This window comes from Arvicanthis niloticus, chromosome 6, assembly GCF_011762505.2.
Source record: "Arvicanthis niloticus isolate mArvNil1 chromosome 6, mArvNil1.pat.X, whole genome shotgun sequence".
Lineage (NCBI taxonomy): Eukaryota > Metazoa > Chordata > Mammalia > Rodentia > Muridae > Arvicanthis > Arvicanthis niloticus.
Window position 1 is genome coordinate 84,309,809 of NC_047663.1, and position 22,016 is coordinate 84,331,824.

General features: G+C 44.1%; 1 protein-coding gene across 2 annotated transcripts in view; it reads right to left on the minus strand.

Annotated features, from left to right (window-relative positions):
- The window catches only part of Slit3 (slit guidance ligand 3), a 588,944-nt gene that overhangs the window by 162,663 nt on the left and 404,265 nt on the right, over nucleotides 1-22,016 (minus strand). For both annotated transcript variants that reach the window (XM_034504957.2, XM_034504958.2), the window contains exon 6: nucleotides 1,294-1,365. In XM_034504957.2, the coding sequence (XP_034360848.1) occupies nucleotides 1,294-1,365 (72 nt within the window). The remainder of the gene's footprint in view (nucleotides 1-1,293; nucleotides 1,366-22,016) is intronic.

Sequence of the window (22,016 nt, forward strand, 5' to 3'; positions counted from 1 at the left end):
ACCCACTGCTGGCCTCTTCCAGGCAAAAAAAAAAAAAGAAAAAGGGATGCAATGGGAGAATGTGTACGCCTTCCTTTATGCACAAAGGGATGTTTTAATACGTTCATTCATTTATCTGGCATTCATTCTTATACTGAAAGCAGACACAGAAAACCTTTGACTATGTAATTTTGTAAAATTTTTTTTTTATTTCTCAAAGATGCCCAACCCAACCTATCCTCTTATCATTCTGAAGCTAGATTGTTCCAATGAAATTATTTTTGTAGCTTTAGGAGAGAGTCACTCCCAAGTTAGAGCAATCAACTCCTTTATCTTACAAAAGAGAAAACGCAGGCTTCCCAGAGCCAAAGAGACTTGCCCAAGGTCACACGGCTAATTAGCGTCAGTCCCTGTCCTGACTAGCATAACCCCTGACCTACGTTCTACAACACCTTACTGCTTCCTTCCTCTCAGGCTTCCTCACATCAAGGGCAGTGGGCAGCCTAGTTGCTGAGGAGAACAATCAAACTGTTTCCTAACACAAACCAACTTTAGTTGAATGACCCCAACATGACTCCCCTCAGTGACTTTTCTCCAGAAATCGGGTTTCTTTAGTTAGAGCACGTGAAAAATCCAAGACACAGGAGGACAGTCTTGTGTGTGCGTGTGCGTGCATGTAGGTGTTGTGTGTGTCTGTTTCTACTCAATGTATATAGGGTGGGATTATAAGGAAGGAGCGTCTCCTCTCATCTTCCCATCCCCGCCACTTTAAGGTTACTATTTAAAGTTTGAATTTAAGCCCAAGATAAGATCCCAGGAGCGGTAGTAATGCTAGACCTTACCAGGCTGTCTCTCATTCCCTCCTTGTCCTGTGCCAAGGTCCCTCCCTGCTTCTAGCTGATTCTGACTCACCTTCTGGTGGTAACCCCTCTGTCACTGGCCACAGACTTGTAACCTGTCTCCCTATATGCCCACACTCAAATAGCCGCTCCCTGAATACACAGACAGATGCTGGGGGGCTATTCTGGCCATCTGCTCCACCAAATACGGCAGGAGCATGGGAGATACGGCTGATTGAGGAACCCCAGTTTGTGGCAGGTGAGAAATCACACTTTGCAGCCTGCAAACACTTTGGGCAAGGTAAGCCTGAGGGATCTCCCGGTGCCTGATTTTAATAGCATTGCAGCAGAAGATCCAGAAACGCACCCACAAGGACCCCCTGCACACACGTCCCGTCCCCCTCTCTCCTCTCCGCACAACACAACGCACACACTCTCTCTCTCACACAAGGCAGCAATCGCAAAATCAACTCACAGGATCTCCAAATCGCGCAGCGCTCGGAAGGCTCCATCTTCAATGCAGCTGATGTGGTTATTGTCCAGTTGCCTGTGGGAAAGCAAGGGAGAGCATGAAGGCTGAGCCGGGGCAGCGGAGAGGGGCTGGGCGGCTAGCCGGCTCCCTGGTCACCAAGCGCCTGTCCCTCCACCCCTTGCAGGCTCTGCTTGTCCCTGCCAGGAGCTCCTGCAGAGCCAGCCTGTCTGCCACGCTGCTCTGTCTCTTCTCTCTGACTGTCTGAGGGAACTACACAGGCGAGCGAGCGCACCAAAGGCTGTCAGGTCTCAGTAAATATTAATTGCGCATTTTTTTTTTTTAGGCAGAAGGGAGTAATTTCATTACATTAGGGCATCCAATCCATTACGAGCTCTTACTGTCATGTCACTGAAACAATTTCATTAAGCTAAAGGCCTGTAAATCATTGGAGGTCACTGCTCTGCCCTCCGAGACCTCCCAGAATGCTTTTTCCCCCCTCTCCCTCGGCTCCCTTTTACTGGAAGTTACAGTCTTTGCTTTGACACAGCGCTAAATCTCAAGGCTTTATCTGCCCAAGAGCGGTGAGGGTGCGTAGGGAATATACCAATTCCAAATTAGACTCAACTAATCTAATTTTATAGTCTTTTTATTATTCTAAGCACCAAATGTCTGTGGTGGTTTGATGTCTCCATGCATTGTTACGTGGCCCATCTGGTAGGTCATTCTATGGGAACATTTTCTGAATAAATACAGATTTCCTCAAACTGCACTAACCATCATTGACATTAAGGAAATCCATTCACGGGAGTGTTTGTGATGGAGGACTAAAAGGCATATCATTATTGCCTAAAAGATGCTCCACTTACATTTAAATTGGGGAGAATTAAATGCACCTATTTTAGGATTCCTTTTTAATTTCCCCTTCCCGTCCTAAGTGTAAGAAACTAATGCCTTTCTCAAAGATGCCTTGACTAATACACATTCCAGTTAAAGACTGAGAAATTTTAGTCGAGAAGTAATATACAGACATCTTTTTTTTTTCCTTCTGAGTCAAAAATGCATATTATTTGATAAGTAGCAAATTGGGGTATTTACAATAACCATACCCAAACTTATACTATATATAATTCATTTCACTTTCCAAATGGCAATGGACAGAAAAGAATCTTGTACAGAAAATGACAATCAGCAAGCAGCAATCTACTGTCCTCTGCAGAGGACACCACAGTTGGGGATAGGCTGAAAGTGGCTGTACTTAACTCTCTCCATGGAGATTCATGGGAAATGAAAAACTGAGACTTTCCAAGTGAGTCACTTCCAACGGCTGGTATTGTCATTTGTAATTTCCATTAATAAATTCCAAATCAGCTCTCCACAAAACACAGTCAGACTCTCATTTGGTAACTCTCACAGAGGGTTTTATTTTATTTTATTTTTACCAAAGGAAGATAGAGTTGAAACTAAAGCATTAGTATCATTGCGAAAGTATATGGTTGTAGGGGTATGAACGCATGTGAGCTCCTGCGTGGTGTCAGGTACTGTGCCACATTATGAAACTGCATCACCCAGAGAGACAGTCACCGCGGTTCAAGGCTTAAAATAAATAATGCCCAGAATTGAAAGTAACCAAGACACAAGTCTCAGAAAGCAGAAGCACCCTTGATAGGGATCAGCTCCAGCCCTAATGCTCCAAGTCCTGGCTAATCCTGGAGTATTTGGGCTTCCTGGGCTCTTTAGTCCCTCATCTTTTTGGAGCTGTTCTTTACACAATTTTGCTGATGTTTTTGGATCTGTACTGGGGCAGCCACTTTCTGGACACTGGGTCTATTAGGACAGTCTAGTCTTGCTGCCCAGCTTCCAGATTTATCATCAGTTTAAAGGCCGATGAATCAACAACCTCTGTTTCACGTCAAGGCCACCAAACCTTACCAGGCAGAAAGTCGGCGGGGCTGGCTTTGAGCTCCAAAAAAAATTGTTCAATGAACGTGCTGAATTTGGAAAAAAAAAAAAAAACCAACAACAAAACAAAACAAACAAACAAACAAAAAAACTCCAAACCCCGCACCATCTGCCCAAGTAGAAAAATATCTAAATCATCAGACTGGAATGCGGTGGCGAGATGGCAATTTGTGGTGAACCTGTCCATGTGTGTGCATCTCGGAGAGGTCCTTGCAATTATAGCACACTGCAAGTGGATGGATTTGTAAAGTGTTTCCATCCCTCCAAAGAGGAGATGCTAGATGTACAGATTTTTCTCCCCCATGGGAGAAAATGGAATCTTCAGGAAAAAAGAGAAAGTTATAGAGATAAGGGGTGGGGGGGGCGGAACTCCACCACAGAACGGTAGAAAGAGAATTAAAAGTTTGGGGGGAGGGCTAAAATGATTTATAAAATTCTGCAGTCCTATGTGGCATCAGAGTCCTGAAGCCCAGGTCACAAAATAGCATGGACAAGAGGACCCTGACCATTGAAGGCAAAATCAGAGAGGTCGAATCCATTATTAATTGTGTGATGTTTAAGTTATTTTCCGTGGGAGGCACAAATTGACACCTATTTGTTTATTCATAAGAGGGAAAACTGAGATGTAATGTAAGCATCTCTGCGGGTGTGTTTTCTAGCTTACTTTAGCACACATGAAATGGATCAAAGATTAAAATATTTATGCTTAAGTGTGCTTGCTCAGAAGATGTTTATTATAATGGAGATGGTGTCCTTTCATTCCAACCACACATAAGCAGAACAGGACTTGTATCCCAACTATCCTCTCTAGTCAAAGGGCCAGGCTCAAGATGCGCCTTATTGAGGTGCTCTGCCTGAAGGAAGGCGGGGAGGTGTCGGGTAAGTGATAACTACAACACTGACTCCGCCTTCCCGATAGTATATCTCTGTGGAGTTGAGCATCAGAGGATCCACAAAAAGCCCAATTAACAGCTCACAGTCAGTCCCGTTGTTTCATGCAAACACTGGGTCCCCAAACAAAATGAGCAGGAGCCTCCTTTGTTCAGACAGATGCCTTTTCTTTTACACTTATTTATTTATTCTAGGGAGTGGGGTGTGGAGGTCAGAGGACAACCTGAGTTAAGTCTGATCTCAACTACATGGGCTTTGGGGGCACTGAACTTGGGTCATCGGGCTTGGTGGCAAGTGTCTTTACCCACTGAACCATCCTGCCGCCATCCCTAGATTGCTATTTCTTTCCAAAATAACAACTCAGAGACAGCAAAGTCCTAAAGCACATAGTGGGGGTGGGGTGGGGGTGGGGGAGGTGGTGCAAAAATGCAAGCCCAGCATTTCTTTGTTGGTGTTGGGATAGAGGACTAATAAACACACAGAGAATCTTCTGGTAGCTGAAGCCAAAGCATTTGATTTAGCAGTTTGTTTTCTGAGAGTTCAGTATGCTGGAGGCTGCTGGTATGTATTCTGAGCTCTCCGGTCAAAGGTCTATATCACGCCTTTGAAAAGATTCACTCAAAGACCCTCTTTAAAAAGGCATGAGAAAAACTCATAGTATGCCAAGCACACTGTCACTTAGGGGGCATGGGCACAAAGAAATGTGAGCAGAAAGAACTCACTAAGTAATGCCTGGCTCTGCCCCTGTTCTTCCTGTGTGGTGAGAGGTATATTTCTCTTGGCTGCAAGGTAGTGTCTGCCGGTGCTTAGCACAGTTCCGAGGAAGAAAGTGCTAAGCCTGAGCCCTGTGGCCCCTGCTATAACAAGAAAGCACGCCTAAGTATTATTTCCCTCTGAGCCCATACAGAGCTTAGCACCTCCTGCTTTCTTGAGACATGGAGCCCAGCCACCCCAAGCCCCCCCCACCCCCAAGCAGGGATTCCCAGAAACAACTGGAGATACTAAGAGGTTACTGTGCTCTTCCTAGGAAGTCTGGGAAAGCAGTGGATGGGAGAGGAAAAACACTTTTTCTTTTTGGAGGTAACTTCCGTTGTTTCATTATACAGAATACCTAATTTGATTTGCACTCCATAGTCTCTGAATAAGCTGAGAAGCCCCCAAACATTTCATGATATTAAATTAACCGCTCTTATTTCCCCAGGAAGCTTCCATTTCAGCAAACAAAAACCTGCTGAAATGGTACCAGGGCCCCATTTAGAAAGAAATTGTCAGATAAGGACTAAGTACAGACTCCCTGAGAGCAATGTTCTGACTACTGAGTTTTTATATTCTGGAAAAAAAAAAAAATCAGGAAGGAAAGCCAACATGAGCGAGGGACTTAACGTAATCTCTTCATATGACAGGCCAGGCACTAGCACTTCTGTGAGAATTCTGATCCTACGAGTATAATATTCTCCGAATTATCACAGTCCGTCTACTTTGCTTGCAGTTTCAATTTTCATAATTGGAGCAGGAGATACGCATTTTTTTATTTTCAGTTCAGAAATTTTTACGGAGCATGTGTAAATCCTTAAAAGAGGTGCAAGTTAAAAAAAAAAAAAAAAAACTGGTCTACAGCGTTAACACCACCCAACTCCACAACAGCCACAAAAAAGGAAGGAAGGAAGGAAGGAAGGAAGGAAGGAAGGAAGGAAGGAAGGAAGGAAGGAAGGAAGGGTAAGAAAACCCCAAGACTTCAATGTCGCATGTGAGTTCCTATGAGAAATACCTGGGAAATAGAAATCTCCAGAAACAGGCTTTGGTATTTGGAAGAAGAAGAATAGAATTATCAACTAAAATTCCCTGTGCACATGCCATATGCAAGGTCTGCACACCAGGGCTCATCCAGCTGTTGGGAAGGGGGTTGTTCCAGCATCCTGTCAAATGGTTGGTGAAACTTAGCCTGAAGGCACTGTCACTCCAGGGCCCCCAAACAGCAGCAGCAGCAGCAGCAGCAGCAGCAGCAGCAGCAGCAGCAGCAGCAGCAGCGTTCGGCTTTGGATCTACGGCTAGTCTTTGCAGTCATCCTGTGTGAAGCGAAAGAAGCAGGGGAGGCTGGGCATCCTCTGGACTTACACCACTGGCTGCTTTCTGAACAAAACTACCTTCACAAAACATACAAACCAGCAAAGGGCTTCTGTACAAAATTCACAAGGAAAGCCTTAGCAGGAAGCCAAACAAGTCTGTGGCCACAGGATCCAGCAGTTAACTAACCTAGAGTACTCACCGCACATTAGCAGAAGTTCAGACTGCATTAGGTACCCAAAATACAGAATGAAGTACAGGATAGCCTTTGAAAATAGCAAGATGGTTACCTTATCTGTGGTTCTTCCATGCCAAACATCTTTATTGTATAATTCTAAAAGTCCAAACTAATTTGAATTTGTTTTTGCAATATATATTCATATATGCATATCTTCCATATACTTTCTTTTTCTAGACTAGAGAAACAAATAATATGACTAACAAAAAATTTTTGTGGGAATCCTGCTTTCATAAACCAAGACCGGGGACCAGACAGGAAGAGTCTCAACACGTTGTTTGTATTCTCGGTTTTACCTATTTGTTCAAGTAGGACACAGGAAATTTAGCAGCAGTTTTTTTAAAAATGTCTTTTAACATTATAAATCTCCTTATTGAGGAACACATTGTAGAAGCATTTGTCTGCGGCTCTTTCAAAAATTAATAGAGCTCAAGGTTATTTTAACTGGCAAAAGGGAAAAAGAATACATCCGAAAGAAACGCACACACCTCATATAATTGAGTGCTGGTCACACTTTGTAGGCAAATCAAACCCTTGATCTTAGCCACAATCTGTTAATGAATTGTCAGTTCTTCTCCCCATTAAGGAGCTACAGTAATTCCACATTAAAAATGACATGAGCAAAAGGAGGTGAATCTATTATTCTGCACATTTAGTACACTCGTCCACCAGACCCAGGAATACATGCATATAGATATGTTTACCCACCCATGAATTATTTAAGTATCTGCAAAGATCCCTGTCTGTAAACTGACAAGTCTATGCCTGTATCTCCTACATCCATATGTACAGGTGTAAGCTCTTACTTGCGGACACATGTAAATGAAAATGTAGCTTACAAAATAGTCAAAGTGATAATGGACCTCTGACATTTAATGTGAATATACTCGAAAATTACTTAGAAAACTGATTGCTATCATTCTAGCAACTTCGACTAACCAAACCAAACCAAACCTACTTTGTGAAGAAGGGACAGAGTCCGGTTAATTAAGCTTTCTGATCACAAGAGCCTGCTTGGAACATAGTTGAAAATGGAACAGAAATCTATTTGATCCAGCATCGTCAGGCATATTTTGCCACACAGCTAGTGGGGTACCTCTTGTTTGAGTCTATATCACATTGCTGTTCAACATATGCGACTTCTCAGCAGGACCATAACTGCATCCGCTTAGGTGATGCTTCTAAAAGTAAGCTCTGCAATCACGCAAACACTGCTGACAGACTAGCAGCAAAGAGGCACACCTGACCTTGAAGAATAAAGCGAAGGGGGGGGGTTTCTCACATGTGGCTGGGAGATATCAATAACTTCAGTTCTGTGTATGGAGCCTTCCTATACAGGGGTGTTTGGCAGACAAGATTGAACTGAAAAATCCAAGTAGAGGATTCTTGTAAACCAATGTAGCATCAAGGGTAGGCTAAGGGAAGAGACAGACACCCGTTTCATTTGTGCATGTCAAATTTGATTTTGAAACAAATTCTGCCATTTCTAGGTAAATAAAGGAACAACAGTAAAGCAGACAGAAATCACACCTGTCTAAAACAGGCCACGTTCAGAATGAGAGCACTTCATTTGACCTCCTAGATTAAGGGACCAAAAAAGGCTTGGTTACTACTTATAAAATGTCTTAAGGCTCACATCTCATGCCAGCTCCAGACCCTGTGGAGGGTCTGGACCAAAAGCTGACCAAGTTGCTATGGCATCACAGTTTGCCTGTGACTCTACATAGCCTACTCTGGGAAAACTCATCAGTCCTAGGCAAACTGTGATGGTACAGACATTCACGTGGTAGCTATCCATTCTGTTGGGTCCTGAGGCAGAGTCCATTGGAAGGGTATTCATTTTCAAAGCATTAGTCCCCTACTTGGTTTCTGAAGCTTCAGTTGGATTTGGATCCGCAAGCTTGGTTTTGGTTACACTGACCTCAAAAGGCTTCTCACTAAAAAATGAACTCTGTGCAGATACACTGAGAGGCGAGGCTGGCGGACACCTGAAAGTATCTCAATTGTTCTATTGGGCCCTCTCAACCTGATAGGGAATTCGAGTTTCTTTGTAAGACATATCTGTGTTTTACTCATTGGCTTTGCTGATGTCATGAATACTCAGAGGCTGGACAAATAAAGGGCTGTCTCCATAGCGATTGGGGCAGGTCTGTGGTTTCCCTAGTTACACACTTCTGAGAGATAACCATCTGTGGTTCGTCCTCGGCAAAGGCGCAGGATGGAGGGAGGAGGGAGGAATGGGAAGAAGAAATGCACTTTTGTGATCAGGCATGAAGTTACAGTCCTGTATACCTGCCTCCACTCTTTTTTCTTGAGCAACCATCACAAACTCTAGTGAGGCAGTTAGGCTAGCTTTTTTTTTTTTTTTTTCACCCTATGGGGGTTTCAGAAAATTTCGTATTAGGCATTGTGAACGGATACAGCCCCATGACTATAGCTAACAAGCTGGAGCCAGAGCAGAGGTGTTTCTCCCTGGATGCCATGTGGGTGTCCACACAAGAGGTGGTGGGGGTTTTTTTTTGCCCTCATGTTGGATGTAAATATTATCACTCAGGGTTGAAGGCATGTGTTGCCACAGCCTGACGATCTCTCCCTGATAGTGCATTGAGTTTGCATGACATCCCGAGACCCTCAAAGACTGTTTTGTTTCCCTTTTAAAAAATTACACGGACCACTCATGTAGAAATCCGTGCATCTCTCAATTTATCCCATTTCATAATTTATTCTAACAAATCCTTTGTAAATTCTCAATGTGTGACATCCATTTTTTTTTTCTTTTAACGGAAGGCTAGAGCTCATGTGATTTTAGCTGTGGAAACTAAGAGACTGGCATTTGTGTCCTCGAATCTTCCATTTCTGAGAGATGGCTATGACAGTGTTCAGACAAAAGGCCATTGTGAGACTTAAAGTAATGAAGTGTGTACGTGCTGGAAATGTATTTCTGGCTTTGTTTAATTTTATTTGCTTTAAAACTAATGTTATTAAGTAAGGGCGTCCATTTTTTTTTCTTGTGTAATCTCTAAGGTCTCTTTCTGCTCTGAAGTTATGTGTCCTGAGATTGATTTCTTATGAGTTCTTAAGGGGAAAAAAAATCCTGTTCATTTTACTTGGACTCCTCTGCGATCCTAGCATATCCGTTTTATCCCTCCTTTCTCCATCTCAGCCCAAAGAATCCATTATTTGAGATATTCAATATATTCTTTCTGGACTAAGGCCAGCAGTTCAGACCATGGGCGCTTCAAACTTCCCCAGCCGTTAGGAGATTGAAATTCAAGAAGCCACTAAAAACTTACATCAAAGAAAATGCACATTTTGACCCTCACAAGAAATGATGACAATTCGGTGACATATTTTGAAGCCCATGGGTGAGATCTACTAAAGGAGAGTGACTGCAAAGTTTAACTTCATTTGTTGCTGGCTGTTTATAATTAATTATCAATCAATTAATGTGCAGTGCACCTAAAGCATTCAAATGGCACACTGTCTCTTGGTATGTAATTTTTTTTTTCTCTTTTACTTATGTACACATATGTGTGTGCCTGCTTGTCTGTACGTGTACCGTGTGCATGGCAGGTGCCTGTCGGGGTCAGAAGCCCTGGAATGTGGTTGTAAGCCTACCTCGTGTTCTCAGAATTAACATCAAGTACAATTAATTGTTAAGCCATTGCTCCAGACCAAGCATAGGATTTCTTAGTCTTGATATTCTTGAGTCTGTACACAGTGACTCTCTCTAACCCCCGGTATACACGGGATAGCCACTGCAGTCACAATAATAGCAAATAGCCTTTATTAACGTGGGCATCACGTAGTGAACCGACAACACAACAGTCCCTGCTTTACAGAAGGGGAATGTAGAGTGTCGAGCGGTAATATCTCTGAACTTGGTTTTGGACCTTGGTGTGTCCATACTACTGAAGATGAGAAGCGATGCAGCTTCTAGCCTAGAAACAGTATAACATCCTCTGCCTGGTATTGCTTCCTCCCCAATGCGCTATCTGAGCACATCATGCACCTTCTTCTGTGCCTGACTTTTGCTGGTCCTTGCCACCTCCTGTTTGTGGAGCATAGGCAGACAAGGACATCTTTAAAGCACGCATCCTCTATAAAAACTTATGCAAACCTAAGCAAAAGAAACCCGAGTCCCAGGACCCTTTGGTTATCTCTTCATTCAAATACTTGTGAACATATAGGTAACATGAGGCTCACAGATGTTCTGCAGCTGCAGCAAGGAGCGCAACCCAACCTTCAACCCAACCTTCCTGATGCACGAGTCTCAGGCTTATCTACTACACTGTTCCGAATCACCCACAACACTCAAGGTGCAAACTGGGAGAGGGGGCGCTTTAATATGACTATATGGGCCTTCTGTTACTGAAGGCTGAGAAGGGACGGATGGGGAAAATCAGGATCTGGTCTTGGCATTTGTCACTGGAACCCAGTTCCTCTCACTGGCCAACCAGCATGCAACAAATGGTAGAAAAGGGAGGACCCCCTCACATATCCTCCACTCATCTCATATCAATTTAACTTTTAGATTTGCTGGGAGCCACTGTTGCTGAACATAGGGTCGGGGCCTGAAACACGAGATATGATGGGACTTCAGGTGCCAGCCAGGCTGGGAAAGCTTAGCATTTTCTTGGGTAGGAGCACAACACACTCAGAGAAACAGTCTGTTGTGTACCGTTCCACACACCCCTCACCAAGGCAAGCTGGAAATCGCAAAGATTCTGGTCAGTAATTTCCAGGCATGCCCTCCCTGAGGGGTGTCACACATTTGTCTTCCAAAGGTGCATAAGCTACAGGTACTGAAATTACCAAGCAGCTCTCACTACATCGTGTAGTAGGATATTGGGGGTCAGTGACCATTAGCAAGGCATCACTCACAGGTATCTTTGAGACAGCAGAAGCCAATTAAAGTATGTCTTGTAAGCTCCGTGTAAGGAGATATCAGGGCCTCTGTAATTAACTGCGTGGGGGGAAAAGTGTCGTCAAAACCCAGCAATGTGGGCGGCGCTGATAACTACATTCAATCCAGCTAATATTCGGAATTGAAACACTCTAGGAAAAGGCCTGCTTCGTTTTATTTACTATTACTTTTAAGGAATAAGGAATAGTTAGATTCATTGGCAACAGCATCTGTTCTACCTGTACCATAGTTACAGTGGCTGGCACCAGTCAGGAGATTGGTACAAATCTTAGGGGGGCACAAAAGATGCTATTTTATACCACTAAGACTGCAGGAAGCCACCGGTGCTCGGTGAGGATGCTAGATACTAGAGCTTTGCTACACTGCCGGTGGGAAAGCAAAATGGTGCAGCTGAGAAGCAAATGGTATGATGGTTTCCTTAAAGAGAGAGAGAAGGGGGGGCGGGGCTGGAGAGATGGCTCAGTGGTTAAGAGCACTGACTGCTCTTCCAGAGGTCCTGAGTTCAATTCCCAGCAACCACATGGTGGCTTACAACCATCTGTAATAGGATCTGATTCTTCTGGTGTGTCTGAAGAGAGCAATGGTGTACATTAAATAAATAAATAAATAAATCTTTAAAAGAAAGGAAGGAAGAAAGAAAGAAAGAAAGAAAAAAGAAAAAAGAAAAAGATTGCCATGTGATCCAGAGAGTCTTTTCCCAGCCCAAAAGGAGGGAAAACAGGTGTTTAATCACAACCTTGTGCACAACTGTTCACTGCAGCAAGACATCCAAAACCCAGAAACAACCTACACCTCTGCCAATAGACGGATGGATAAACACACTGCAGCATGCACACCGTGAATATCACTGAACCGTTTAAAACAGGGATAAGGCAATGGTACACACCCAGTATGGGGGAACCTGGAAAACAGTCTATAAGAGACAAGAAGCCAGGCATGAAAAGTGTACTGTTCAGTTCCACGAATGAGACATGAATGAGAAATGAATGGTAAACTGTTTCCTTTCAGGGAGACGGAAGTACTTTGGCATTAGAGAGAGGTGATGGTTGTGTATTACTTGTAAGTATATTAAATAAAAAATATGCTGAGTTTTACTCTCATTAAACTTAGGATTGCTTTTGGTTGTTGTTTCGTTTTTTTGTTTGTTTGAGACAGAATTTCTTTGTATAGCCCTGGCTGTCCTCAAACTTGGACTGTAAACCAGGCTGGCCTCAAACTCTGAGGTGAATCTAGCTCTGCCACCCAAGTGCTGGGATTAAAAGTGTGTGTTGCCAACACCCGGCTAAATTTTTAACCAGTTATTTGTTTGTTTTGTGCATGCATGTCCTATGAGTGTCAGAGGACAATTTTCACGAATCAGCTCTCTCCTTTCACTGCGTGGACTCTGGGAATCCGGCTCAGGTCATCCAGCTTTGTGAACCTTTACCTGCTGAGTCTTCTCACTGGCCTAAGCTGTACACTCCTAAGTGGTTCATTTAGAAGCTAGATACCCCATGCCTTAGGCATACAGTGAATTTTACATGTTCTTTTCCCCATTTTTTTTCTTTTTTGTAATGTTGAATTCTATGTGTGTGTATTTTACGTTGAGAAGCTTAATCCATAGCTGGGAGCGGCGTTGTTACAGTACCACACCACAAGAGTCATTTCCCTGTGACAATATTGTATGGAGAAGTAGAGGAGCCTGGGACAGGCCTTTGCCTGGGCTCAACAAGACAGCAAACCTTTTCTGTCTGGGTGTGAACAGAAGTATGTTAGCACACAAAGATCAGAGATAACCAGGAGAGAAATATGGGGATGGGATTTAATCTATACACTTTGGGGGATTATTTATAGCAGTGTTTAAACTGCTTTCCTCCTAGCTTGCTCTGAGGACATTGCCAGTCACTCTTCACTCAGGAAAGGGCCACACACACAGAGAGAAAAGGGGGTGGGGACCTTGATGCCGGGAGGGTAGAAGATTGCCTGCTAGACTCCCAAGCCTAATATCAAGTATGGAGGGCCAGCCACCACCTTGCATTTTCTACATGGCTGCCTCCCCTCTCCACTCCACCGGCAGTGTCCAGCACAGATAACTCAGCAGATTGCGTTTGCATTTCAGAAGCTCTTGTTTTGCCTTCACCTAGGCTGGCTCTTGGCTCTCTTTCCCTGAGAAGATGGACAGCAGGTGTAGATGCGGTTACTATAGGGATGGAGGAAGAAGCATCTGGGATCAGAAAGCCTTCTCTGCCTAGCCCCTGATCTAGGTGACTAGGAGCCTGTAAGCATGACCCTGGAGGAAGAAGTGACATACAGGGCTTGAGGGAAAATGACAGCCCTTTCCCTAAGGCTGTCACCAATTTTCTCTAGATTTAGGAACAGCCACATTAATGTCACTGTGCTGAGAAAAAAAAATTGGGATGGGGTTGGGGGCATGTTTCTAGACAGGCTTTCTCTGTGTAGCCCTGGCTGTCATGGAACTCACTCTGTAGACCAGGCTGGCCTTGAACTCAGAAATCCACCTGCCTCTGCCTCCCAAGTGCTGGGATTAAAGGTGTGTGCCACCACCGCTGATCAATGGTGGTTTTGTTGTTGTTGTTGTTTTGTTTATTTTTAAATGTTGAAATAGAATGAAGGGACAGAGAAACAGAGTGGGGAAGAGACTGGAAACCATAATGCTACATGTAATGGTTCCTTCTTGGGTTCCTCCACTCTGGTGGAGGCTGATTCTACTTGGGGGTATGGTGAGTTTTTTCTAAAGCCACGGCAGGATTGAAGGGGTTATAAGTCCCTCCCAGTTCCAGAGAAGGGCAAACAGGCCAGTGCTGGCATTGAGGATTAAGCTAAGAAGGCACTAGCCGTGTATGTGTGTGTGTGTGTGTGTGTGTGTGTGTGTGTGTGTGTATGTGTGTGTAGTGTGTGTGTATGTGGTGTATGTGTGTGTGTGTCTGTGTGTGATATGGTGTGTGTCTCTGTGTGTGTACATATATGTGTGTGTGGTGTATGTGTCTGTGTGTGTACGTATGTGTGTGTATGTGTGTGTATGTGTCTCTCTCTGTGTGCATGAGTAGTGCTAGCACTCTCGTTTTTATCTAAGGTGATAGCTTTTAGTAGAAACAAACAAACCAAACCTAACCAAAACAACCACAAACCAACAAGCAGGCAGTTTGCTAAAGAGTCAGATGGAAAGGATCTTTTGCCTTGATGACTTGTGGCCTTGATTCTCTGGGCTGAAATGTTCCTTGAGACAGATGTCTTTTTGGGCCCCTGGAGAAGTGACATTCTGGGACCCTGAATTCCCACTTAAGCCCCTGTGTGCATGTGAGGGTGTTTTTCTCACTCTGGGGCTGGGTTCGCTGTGATGAGCTAGATCTTATTTTTAATGCAGTATGTCGAGAACGAAAGTGTGAGCTTCCTCCTGTTTGGAAGAGCGAAGCTGAGGGTGCTCCAATGCCTTTGAGGCCTGAACAGTAGGTTGGAAGAGAATTGGAGTATAAATGGATGTGGTATTAACGTTTTCCAAATTACTCCCTGGAAAAGGACACAGCTCAGAAGCCCCGCCCCCAGGCACCTGCTGGGGAGGAACACAGAGTGAGGATGAGACCAGCTTTCATATTTCTGCATGCTTGTGGGGGCTCTGAACAAGTAGTTAGGCTACTAGTCTCTTCTTACAAAGCCTCCCCTGCCCAGCTCCCCCATGTCTCCAGAGCAGTGTTTCCTCTTCCCATGATTCACATGGAAGAGCACCCATAGTTTGAATGCCATGCAATACGTCAGCACGTTTTAGGAAGCTGAGGCTGGACTCCTACCCATTAGAACCCTTGGAAAAGGGAACGATAGGGGTGAGGAGGCACTCTTGGTGCGATAGGGGTGAGGAGGCCCTCTATTGAGAAGCTCTGGAGATGCAGCAGAGGAGAAAAGTCACCAAACGACCTTCACTCCCCACGTCCTCATGAGATGGGATTGACCCACACCAGGAGAGAAGTGTAGATTCACACTGGTCTTTCTGCAAAGTTGACTCCACATTCACACCCTAGCAGGAGGTGAGCCACCTTACTAGTCCTGGCTGGAAAAGACTGGGTCATTCCAAGCAAAAACTGAGAAAGAAAAAAAAATCCTCATTTCTGTATCAAAAATGAGAAACTCAGTTATACAGCACCCTAGCCTTGGTCTATAGGTCCCATTCCTCAAGGGGTCTCCTTTAATTACTGGGTTCCCAGAAGTTTTTTTAGTGCCCTTAACTGTCCCTGGCATTCAGAATCTCATAGATGATGACTCTAAACAGACATGCTGTTTCTTCCTATACTCTGTCCCCAACTCTATTTCCTTCTTGTTTAAGTTCTTTGCTGGGGGCTTCCCTTTCCACCCTGGTTAACTTGCTTGCTTTCCTGGGCATTTACTTACTGAGATTAGTCTCGGTTTGTCCATTGCCTATCCATGTCCCCAACTGCACTGGCATCTAGACAGTGGGTCGGGAGCAAGGAATGACATGTGAAGTGTTGTAGGCGGTGGCTGCGACTGTGGGTCTTCTCTAAACAGAAGGTAAATGAGGCATAGGGTGTCTCCACTTACAACACCATCTCCACAGCTTCCAAACGGGCAAGTGTGAATGCATCGGGTCAGAGGAAAGGGTTGGATAATCAGAGCTAACATTTCCTTTGCCTGTGATAGATAGCCACTTTGGGAATGTCTCCCCTTCTGCTTCCTCCCCACCCCCCCCGCTTGGGTCAGCACTGTGGTAGAGGGGTGGGGGATGTGTCCGTCAAGATGTTCTATACTAACCCCTCCAAGAAGAGAGCAGCACAGAATTGTCTCTGTACAAAGGGCTTGCATTAACTGTAATGAAGCAAATGACAAAATCAATAAAGTGGGAATTGCGCGGCTGTCATAAAGATGATGTAAACCCAGGGTTCACGATGGTTATGAAGCTATTTAGAATTGTAATTAAAACCAGCACCATTTTTTTCAAGATAAAAGCCCCTTTGACAACCATAAATGCAAGCTACAGGAAATTTTCAACAAATATATTCAAAATTAATGTATGGCACCAAGATGGTATAAATTAACTGAGGATAATCCATAAGCCTGGGCTTTGGAATGTAAGAACGCCGGGTAAAGAGATTTCGATTTCACGTTTGGTTTTCAAGCAACGGGGTTTTCAATTTTAATCAAGTTAAAGCTTGACAGAGCACTTAGAGACCTTGAGTGAATGGCAGATTTCTGACAGTCGCTTTTTAGGCAGCCTGAAGGCGCTGTCTCTGTATTTGCCCAACTTGAGATCTGATGGCTCTGGTCATCTTACTCAGCTCACATATTCTGAAAGGAATCAGACGGTGTGTAGGAGAAGATGATGTTTTTGTGTTTGGAGGGGACTTGAGGTGGCATGAGAGAGATAGGGAAGATCAAATGGAGAAGGGACTTCCATGTTTTCTCTCCTTAAGGACTCACTGTCCTTGGTTGGTTTCCTGAGCCTGAATTCCACCTACAATGGGTGATTTCTTAGGAAACATCTTTCTACCTACTTGCCCACCTGCCTATCTGCCCATTTAGCTGTCTGTAAGTCATTACAGTGGTTTTGGTCTTGATAAGCTTTTCTCAAATATCCATCCATGTGTTTAGTCTTGATCTCTGACAGGGTGACACTGTTGGGAGGCTGGTTTAGTTGGCAGACTCTAGTGAGTGGTCATGAGGGACTTGAGGGGCTCTGATCTCTTCCAGTAGCTTCATCCCATCCTGAATCAGGAGGAAAGCCATTTGATTTGACATGCCCCAACCACAATGGGTTGATTCTCACCAAAGGCCCAAAGTAATGGGACTACGCCATCTTGGACAGGAACTTCTGGAACCATCGGTCAGAATAAACGTTTTCTATTTATGAGTTAACTACCTTAGGCATTTTGTCAGACTGATGGGGAGCTAGCTAGGGAAATAACTCATCTTCTCTTAATATGAGCTTCAGTGTTGTTAAAGAAGACCACAGCCCTATGGGTGATTGTAGGCTCCCAGTATAACAGTGTCAGATGCAGGCACAGATCTTTGCTTCTAAGTCCAGTATTTCCAAAGGAAGAAAAAAGAGGGGCTCACAGGAAAAGAGAAACTACTTAAAAAATCTTAAGATGACATTCAACAGGGAAGTCAGGCCTGGGTTGTTCATCTCTAACCATACTGTCTGGGGGAGAAAAAGTGTGGGAAAAAACCCCTAAGGTTGTACATGATGGTAACCTGTAGCTTCAAGTCTGAAATGCCATTGAATTTGGGTATGCTTGGCCTTTTCTATTTAATTTGGGCTTTTGCATGGTAATATGCAAAGGATGGGGATGGAGGACTCCTGGGGACTTTTCAAGATGATGATAATACAGTTTTTATTTTCTGTGTTTTGTAATGGCCTGACATTGTACAAAGGGGGGGCTTGCTGGCAGGGAGAATGCCCCTCATAGATCTAGTTAATTCTTAGGGGTAGTGGACAGCTGAGGGTGAAGCCCACCCTCACCCCTGTTCATATACAGATCCTGTGCTCTCAATTCCTCCTTCCAGACAATTCTACAGAGTAAGTCAGTATTTCCCCTCTTTTCCAAATCAGCCCTGGGCAGGCCAGGTATCATACACTCAGGACCAGAACCACACCTCTGTCCCCCACTGGAATTATCCAAACCACCCAGTCCTGGGCTGTTTCCCTCCCTGGCCTAGCTTTTCAGTGGAAACCCCAATAAAAGCTGTGACCCACCCCGTTGCTTCTCTCCTGGAGCATCCCACCACATCCCTGCACAGTATGCTAGGCTCTTGGTCTCTATGGAGGCTGTCAGTAATAACAAATGTTTCTTTCAATGGCTTTGGCCTCTCTGTGTCATTGTTCCATCGCCTTTATGAGTTAACACCAGGAAACAAAGGAGGCCTCAGTTTGGCACAGTGCTTGCTGACCATCCGAACAGTCCTGGCCAAATTTAATCTCTAAGTTGTAAAAGGAGAAATTTGGACCATGTGGCTCATTTCTTAAAACCCTTTCTAGCTTGTTAAGTCTGTGAGTCAGTAGAGGGGAGCGAATTCTAAGCCCTGCAATGCAATAGGCAGAAGGACTGGCTTGCAGTAAAAGATCTGTGTGCTTGCCAAGCCACTTACCATAAAAGCACTTCCCCTGCCCGCTTCAGCAGTACAACGGCAAGGGAAAAAAATCATTTTTGGAAATCTAATTGCATTAAGGAACTAATTCCAGAAAAGGGTCTTGGATTGGTAGCTCACTGAGAAGAGTCGTCTTCTGCATGACAACCAGAAAAATCTACACGTCTACATTGTAGCTGTACTTCTTAATACAGGTTCCATCTTTGTGTGTGTGTGTGTGTGTGTGTGTGTGTGTGTGTGTGTGTGTGACAGAGAGAGAGAGAGAGAGAGAAAGAGAGAGAGAGAGAGAGAGAGAGAGAGAGAGAGACACTCAGGATCAAAGCTAAGGCCTTACACATGCTAGGTAGGTGCTCTACCACCAAGTTACACCTCTATCCTAGATCCCCATAATGCTGGGGACCCCCATCCTCTTTTGAAGGGTCAAATTGCCAAAAGCATATGAATAGTGTGAAACAACTTCCCAAGAACCCAAACAGAAGTTCACTGGCAGTTGCCATTTAAGATGCCCTAGGCTACAGAAAGTCTGTCTAGTCTGATGGAAGCCATCCAGAGCACAGGGTGAGTTAGTCTCTTAATAGTCCATGCAAGAACCCAGGACCAGGAGTGTTGGTGTCTCAGTGAGCAGGGCGGTCGGTGGTAAGCCCTTCCGACCATAACCAGCTGGGGAGCAGCAGCAAGATGGGAGACGGAGCTCTAAGAGATCCCAACCCCACTCCCTACCCAGCAAGGCTGCAGTGGTGACTTTGGGTTCTGTGCTCTATTTTTCATCTGGATGGACAACACGCCTACGGCAGACACGGGTCAAAGGAATCCGTTAGAATATTTAAAATAAGGCACAGAAGAGAAAGAGCGGATTAAAGGTAACAGAGTCTTTGACTTAAAGAACAATCTTAGAAAATTCTTTGTGTTCCAATTCCTTTATCCTGATTTTTTTTTTTTTTTTGAGTATTCAGAACTCCAAAAGCAGGTCAGAACTAACTAAGATTTGCCATGCAGCGATGTCCTCTTTACTATTTGTGCTGGGGGCTGAAAGTCTGTCACTGAGCTCCACCTCTCTCACAGTCACTAAAAGGAAGTCATGTTCTCCTTCATGGGCTGGCTCTGGGACCAATGTGTGCTAAGAGTAAAGGAGACATACCGTGAGCCACATCACTTCACCCTGTTACCATGTTGAATTTGCCTGATGGTTCAGCCCGTGTATTTTCCCATAAATCAGTGAGCTGAGTCTCCTTGTCCCTCGGAGTCACAATAGAGCCAGGGACATATGCTGAACTTGGGTGGGGTGTCTTTTTTATTTTTTTTAAATAAAGACACAAGCAAACATTTACCACTTCCAGATTTGTGAGCTGAATATACGTAAGCAGACAAAGCAATATCCAGTGGTGATCTAATTGACATTTTACTTGGGCAAGAAAGCTGGGGCCCAGCCCAACGGCAAGCAAATTCATTTTCCAAAGGTCATGGGGTTGGCTGCTGGTGATTTGTTGTTGAAAGATATTTCAATGTTGGTCAAGGCCACGATCAGAAAGGCCCGTGGAATACAAATAATTCTCCTCATTGAAAACAAGGAGCCACACCTTGGCTGTAGTTATGCTTATGAAGATGGTGGGGACCACAGTTTCCAGCTATGGAAGTCAGTAGTGACAGGGTGGCTTGGGTAGAGCCGACTCAGCAGCCTCTGGGCTCTGGCTGGGAAAAGGACACCCGTGGCATTGATGGCAGCAAAGTGGGGTGAAACAGGAATGCTTCCTTCCTTTAGGCTAAAATAAATAAAACGATTTAACGTACAGACAGATATGTGTGATAAAAGCATGTTTTGGAGTGTGTCAAGGAGACACTGAAGACAGCAACCCTTGTCCATGCTCCAGGTCCAAACTTTGACTTTCCAGAAGGTATCACGAAGGCCCCCGTGAGTCTGTCCACACACACTTCACACATACAAAAGGCTAAGAGAACAAACACAGGTCCAGGGACTCCTTCCCAACCTTGCAATGCTCAAGTGCTTTACATAAAATGGTGCAGTAGTAACGTAATCTCACGCAATCCTCTGTTAAATCACCTCTCACTGTTCACAATGTGCAATAAATGTAAACACTATGTTAGTCACTGTTACACTGCTTGGAAAAATAACAAGGAAGAATTTCATCCATGTGTTATATAGACACATTTTTTCCAAATTATTTTCAAACCATAAGCTGGAGGATGCAGAGCCCACCGACCCAAGTGTCACGGGTCTATTCGGACTACTTCACACCTTGCTTTCACATGTGCAAACCTGGGTGCTGTCTGTATCAAACAGGGTGGCCTATCTTTCCCCTTTAAATGTTCTGTAATAATCCAATGAGTGAATGACCACATTGCTGGTACTCATTTACCTAGAGTCCCATAGACAAGGATTCTGGTCACTCCCAAGACATTTTCTCTACAGATGACACATTGTCTATACGCTGGGCCTTCTGAAGATATGAACATACATTTATGAAAACTAAGTAGCAGGGTCTGGGTATATTGGGATGCAGCCACTAGCTGTTACAGGACTATGATGTCCCTGGTGCCAGGGTCAAAGATTGCCTTCTGCTTTCTCAGTTCAGTGTGCTGTTAAATTCTTCCCCAGCATTGAAGGAAAAGAAATCGGGAGTGGGGGGGACCCTTTTTAATCACCTCTACATTTCAAGGGAAGAAGTTGGATGTGCTGTCTAGAATCAAGGGAGCCATGACCAGTATATATTGATTAGGGCTTTCTCTGCCAACTTAGGTTAGTTTTCTAAAACTCTGAGACACAGCACAGGGTTTCCCTACTCTGATATTGGTGTCATATGTTTATCGACGAAATACTAAAAAGAAAAAAAAAGACCAAAAAAAAAAAAAAAAAAGAAAGAAAGAAAGAAAGAAAGAAAGAAAATCCTATTTGCCCTATGTAGACATAGCCACACCAAGACTTACATTTTTGTGTGCTCAAAGTAGCTTTATTCATAATAACCCAAACTTAGGAAAAACCTAAATGCCAATCAACAGAAGGGTGGGTGAGCCAGGTGGGAGCAGATCCCTACAGCAGAGCAGTACTCAGCCATAGAAACAAACTGCTGACAGACAGTGAAAGGCAAACTTGAAAATACTAAGTGTAAGAAGCGAGCTAGTCAAGACAATGAGTGATTCTGTCTATGGAAGGTGTTCTCTAATGAATGCATGCAGTGGCAGGGTCCCTGCATGGGGGAAAGGTGGACTGTGAGGTAGTTCAGAGAATATTCTTAGTGGTATCTTCAGGATGGTCCATTTGTGAAACTCCTTGAACAACATGGGAAAAAAATTGGGTGCATTTTTTTTTTTTTAAATCAAAGGTGGATTATGCCTCAATGAAGCTATTGTTCCCTCATGTCAGGATGTCCTCATGTAAATGATTTTCAAATTTTTAAGTGTACTTTTCATTTTATTTCATTTTTCACCATATGGGTGCTTGTATTTTGCTCACTTAAAAAAAAAAGTCTTTGAAATCTCCTGTTTCACATTTTGAATGGCTTCATTCTCTTATCACTTTCTCAGTCCTAGAAAAATAGG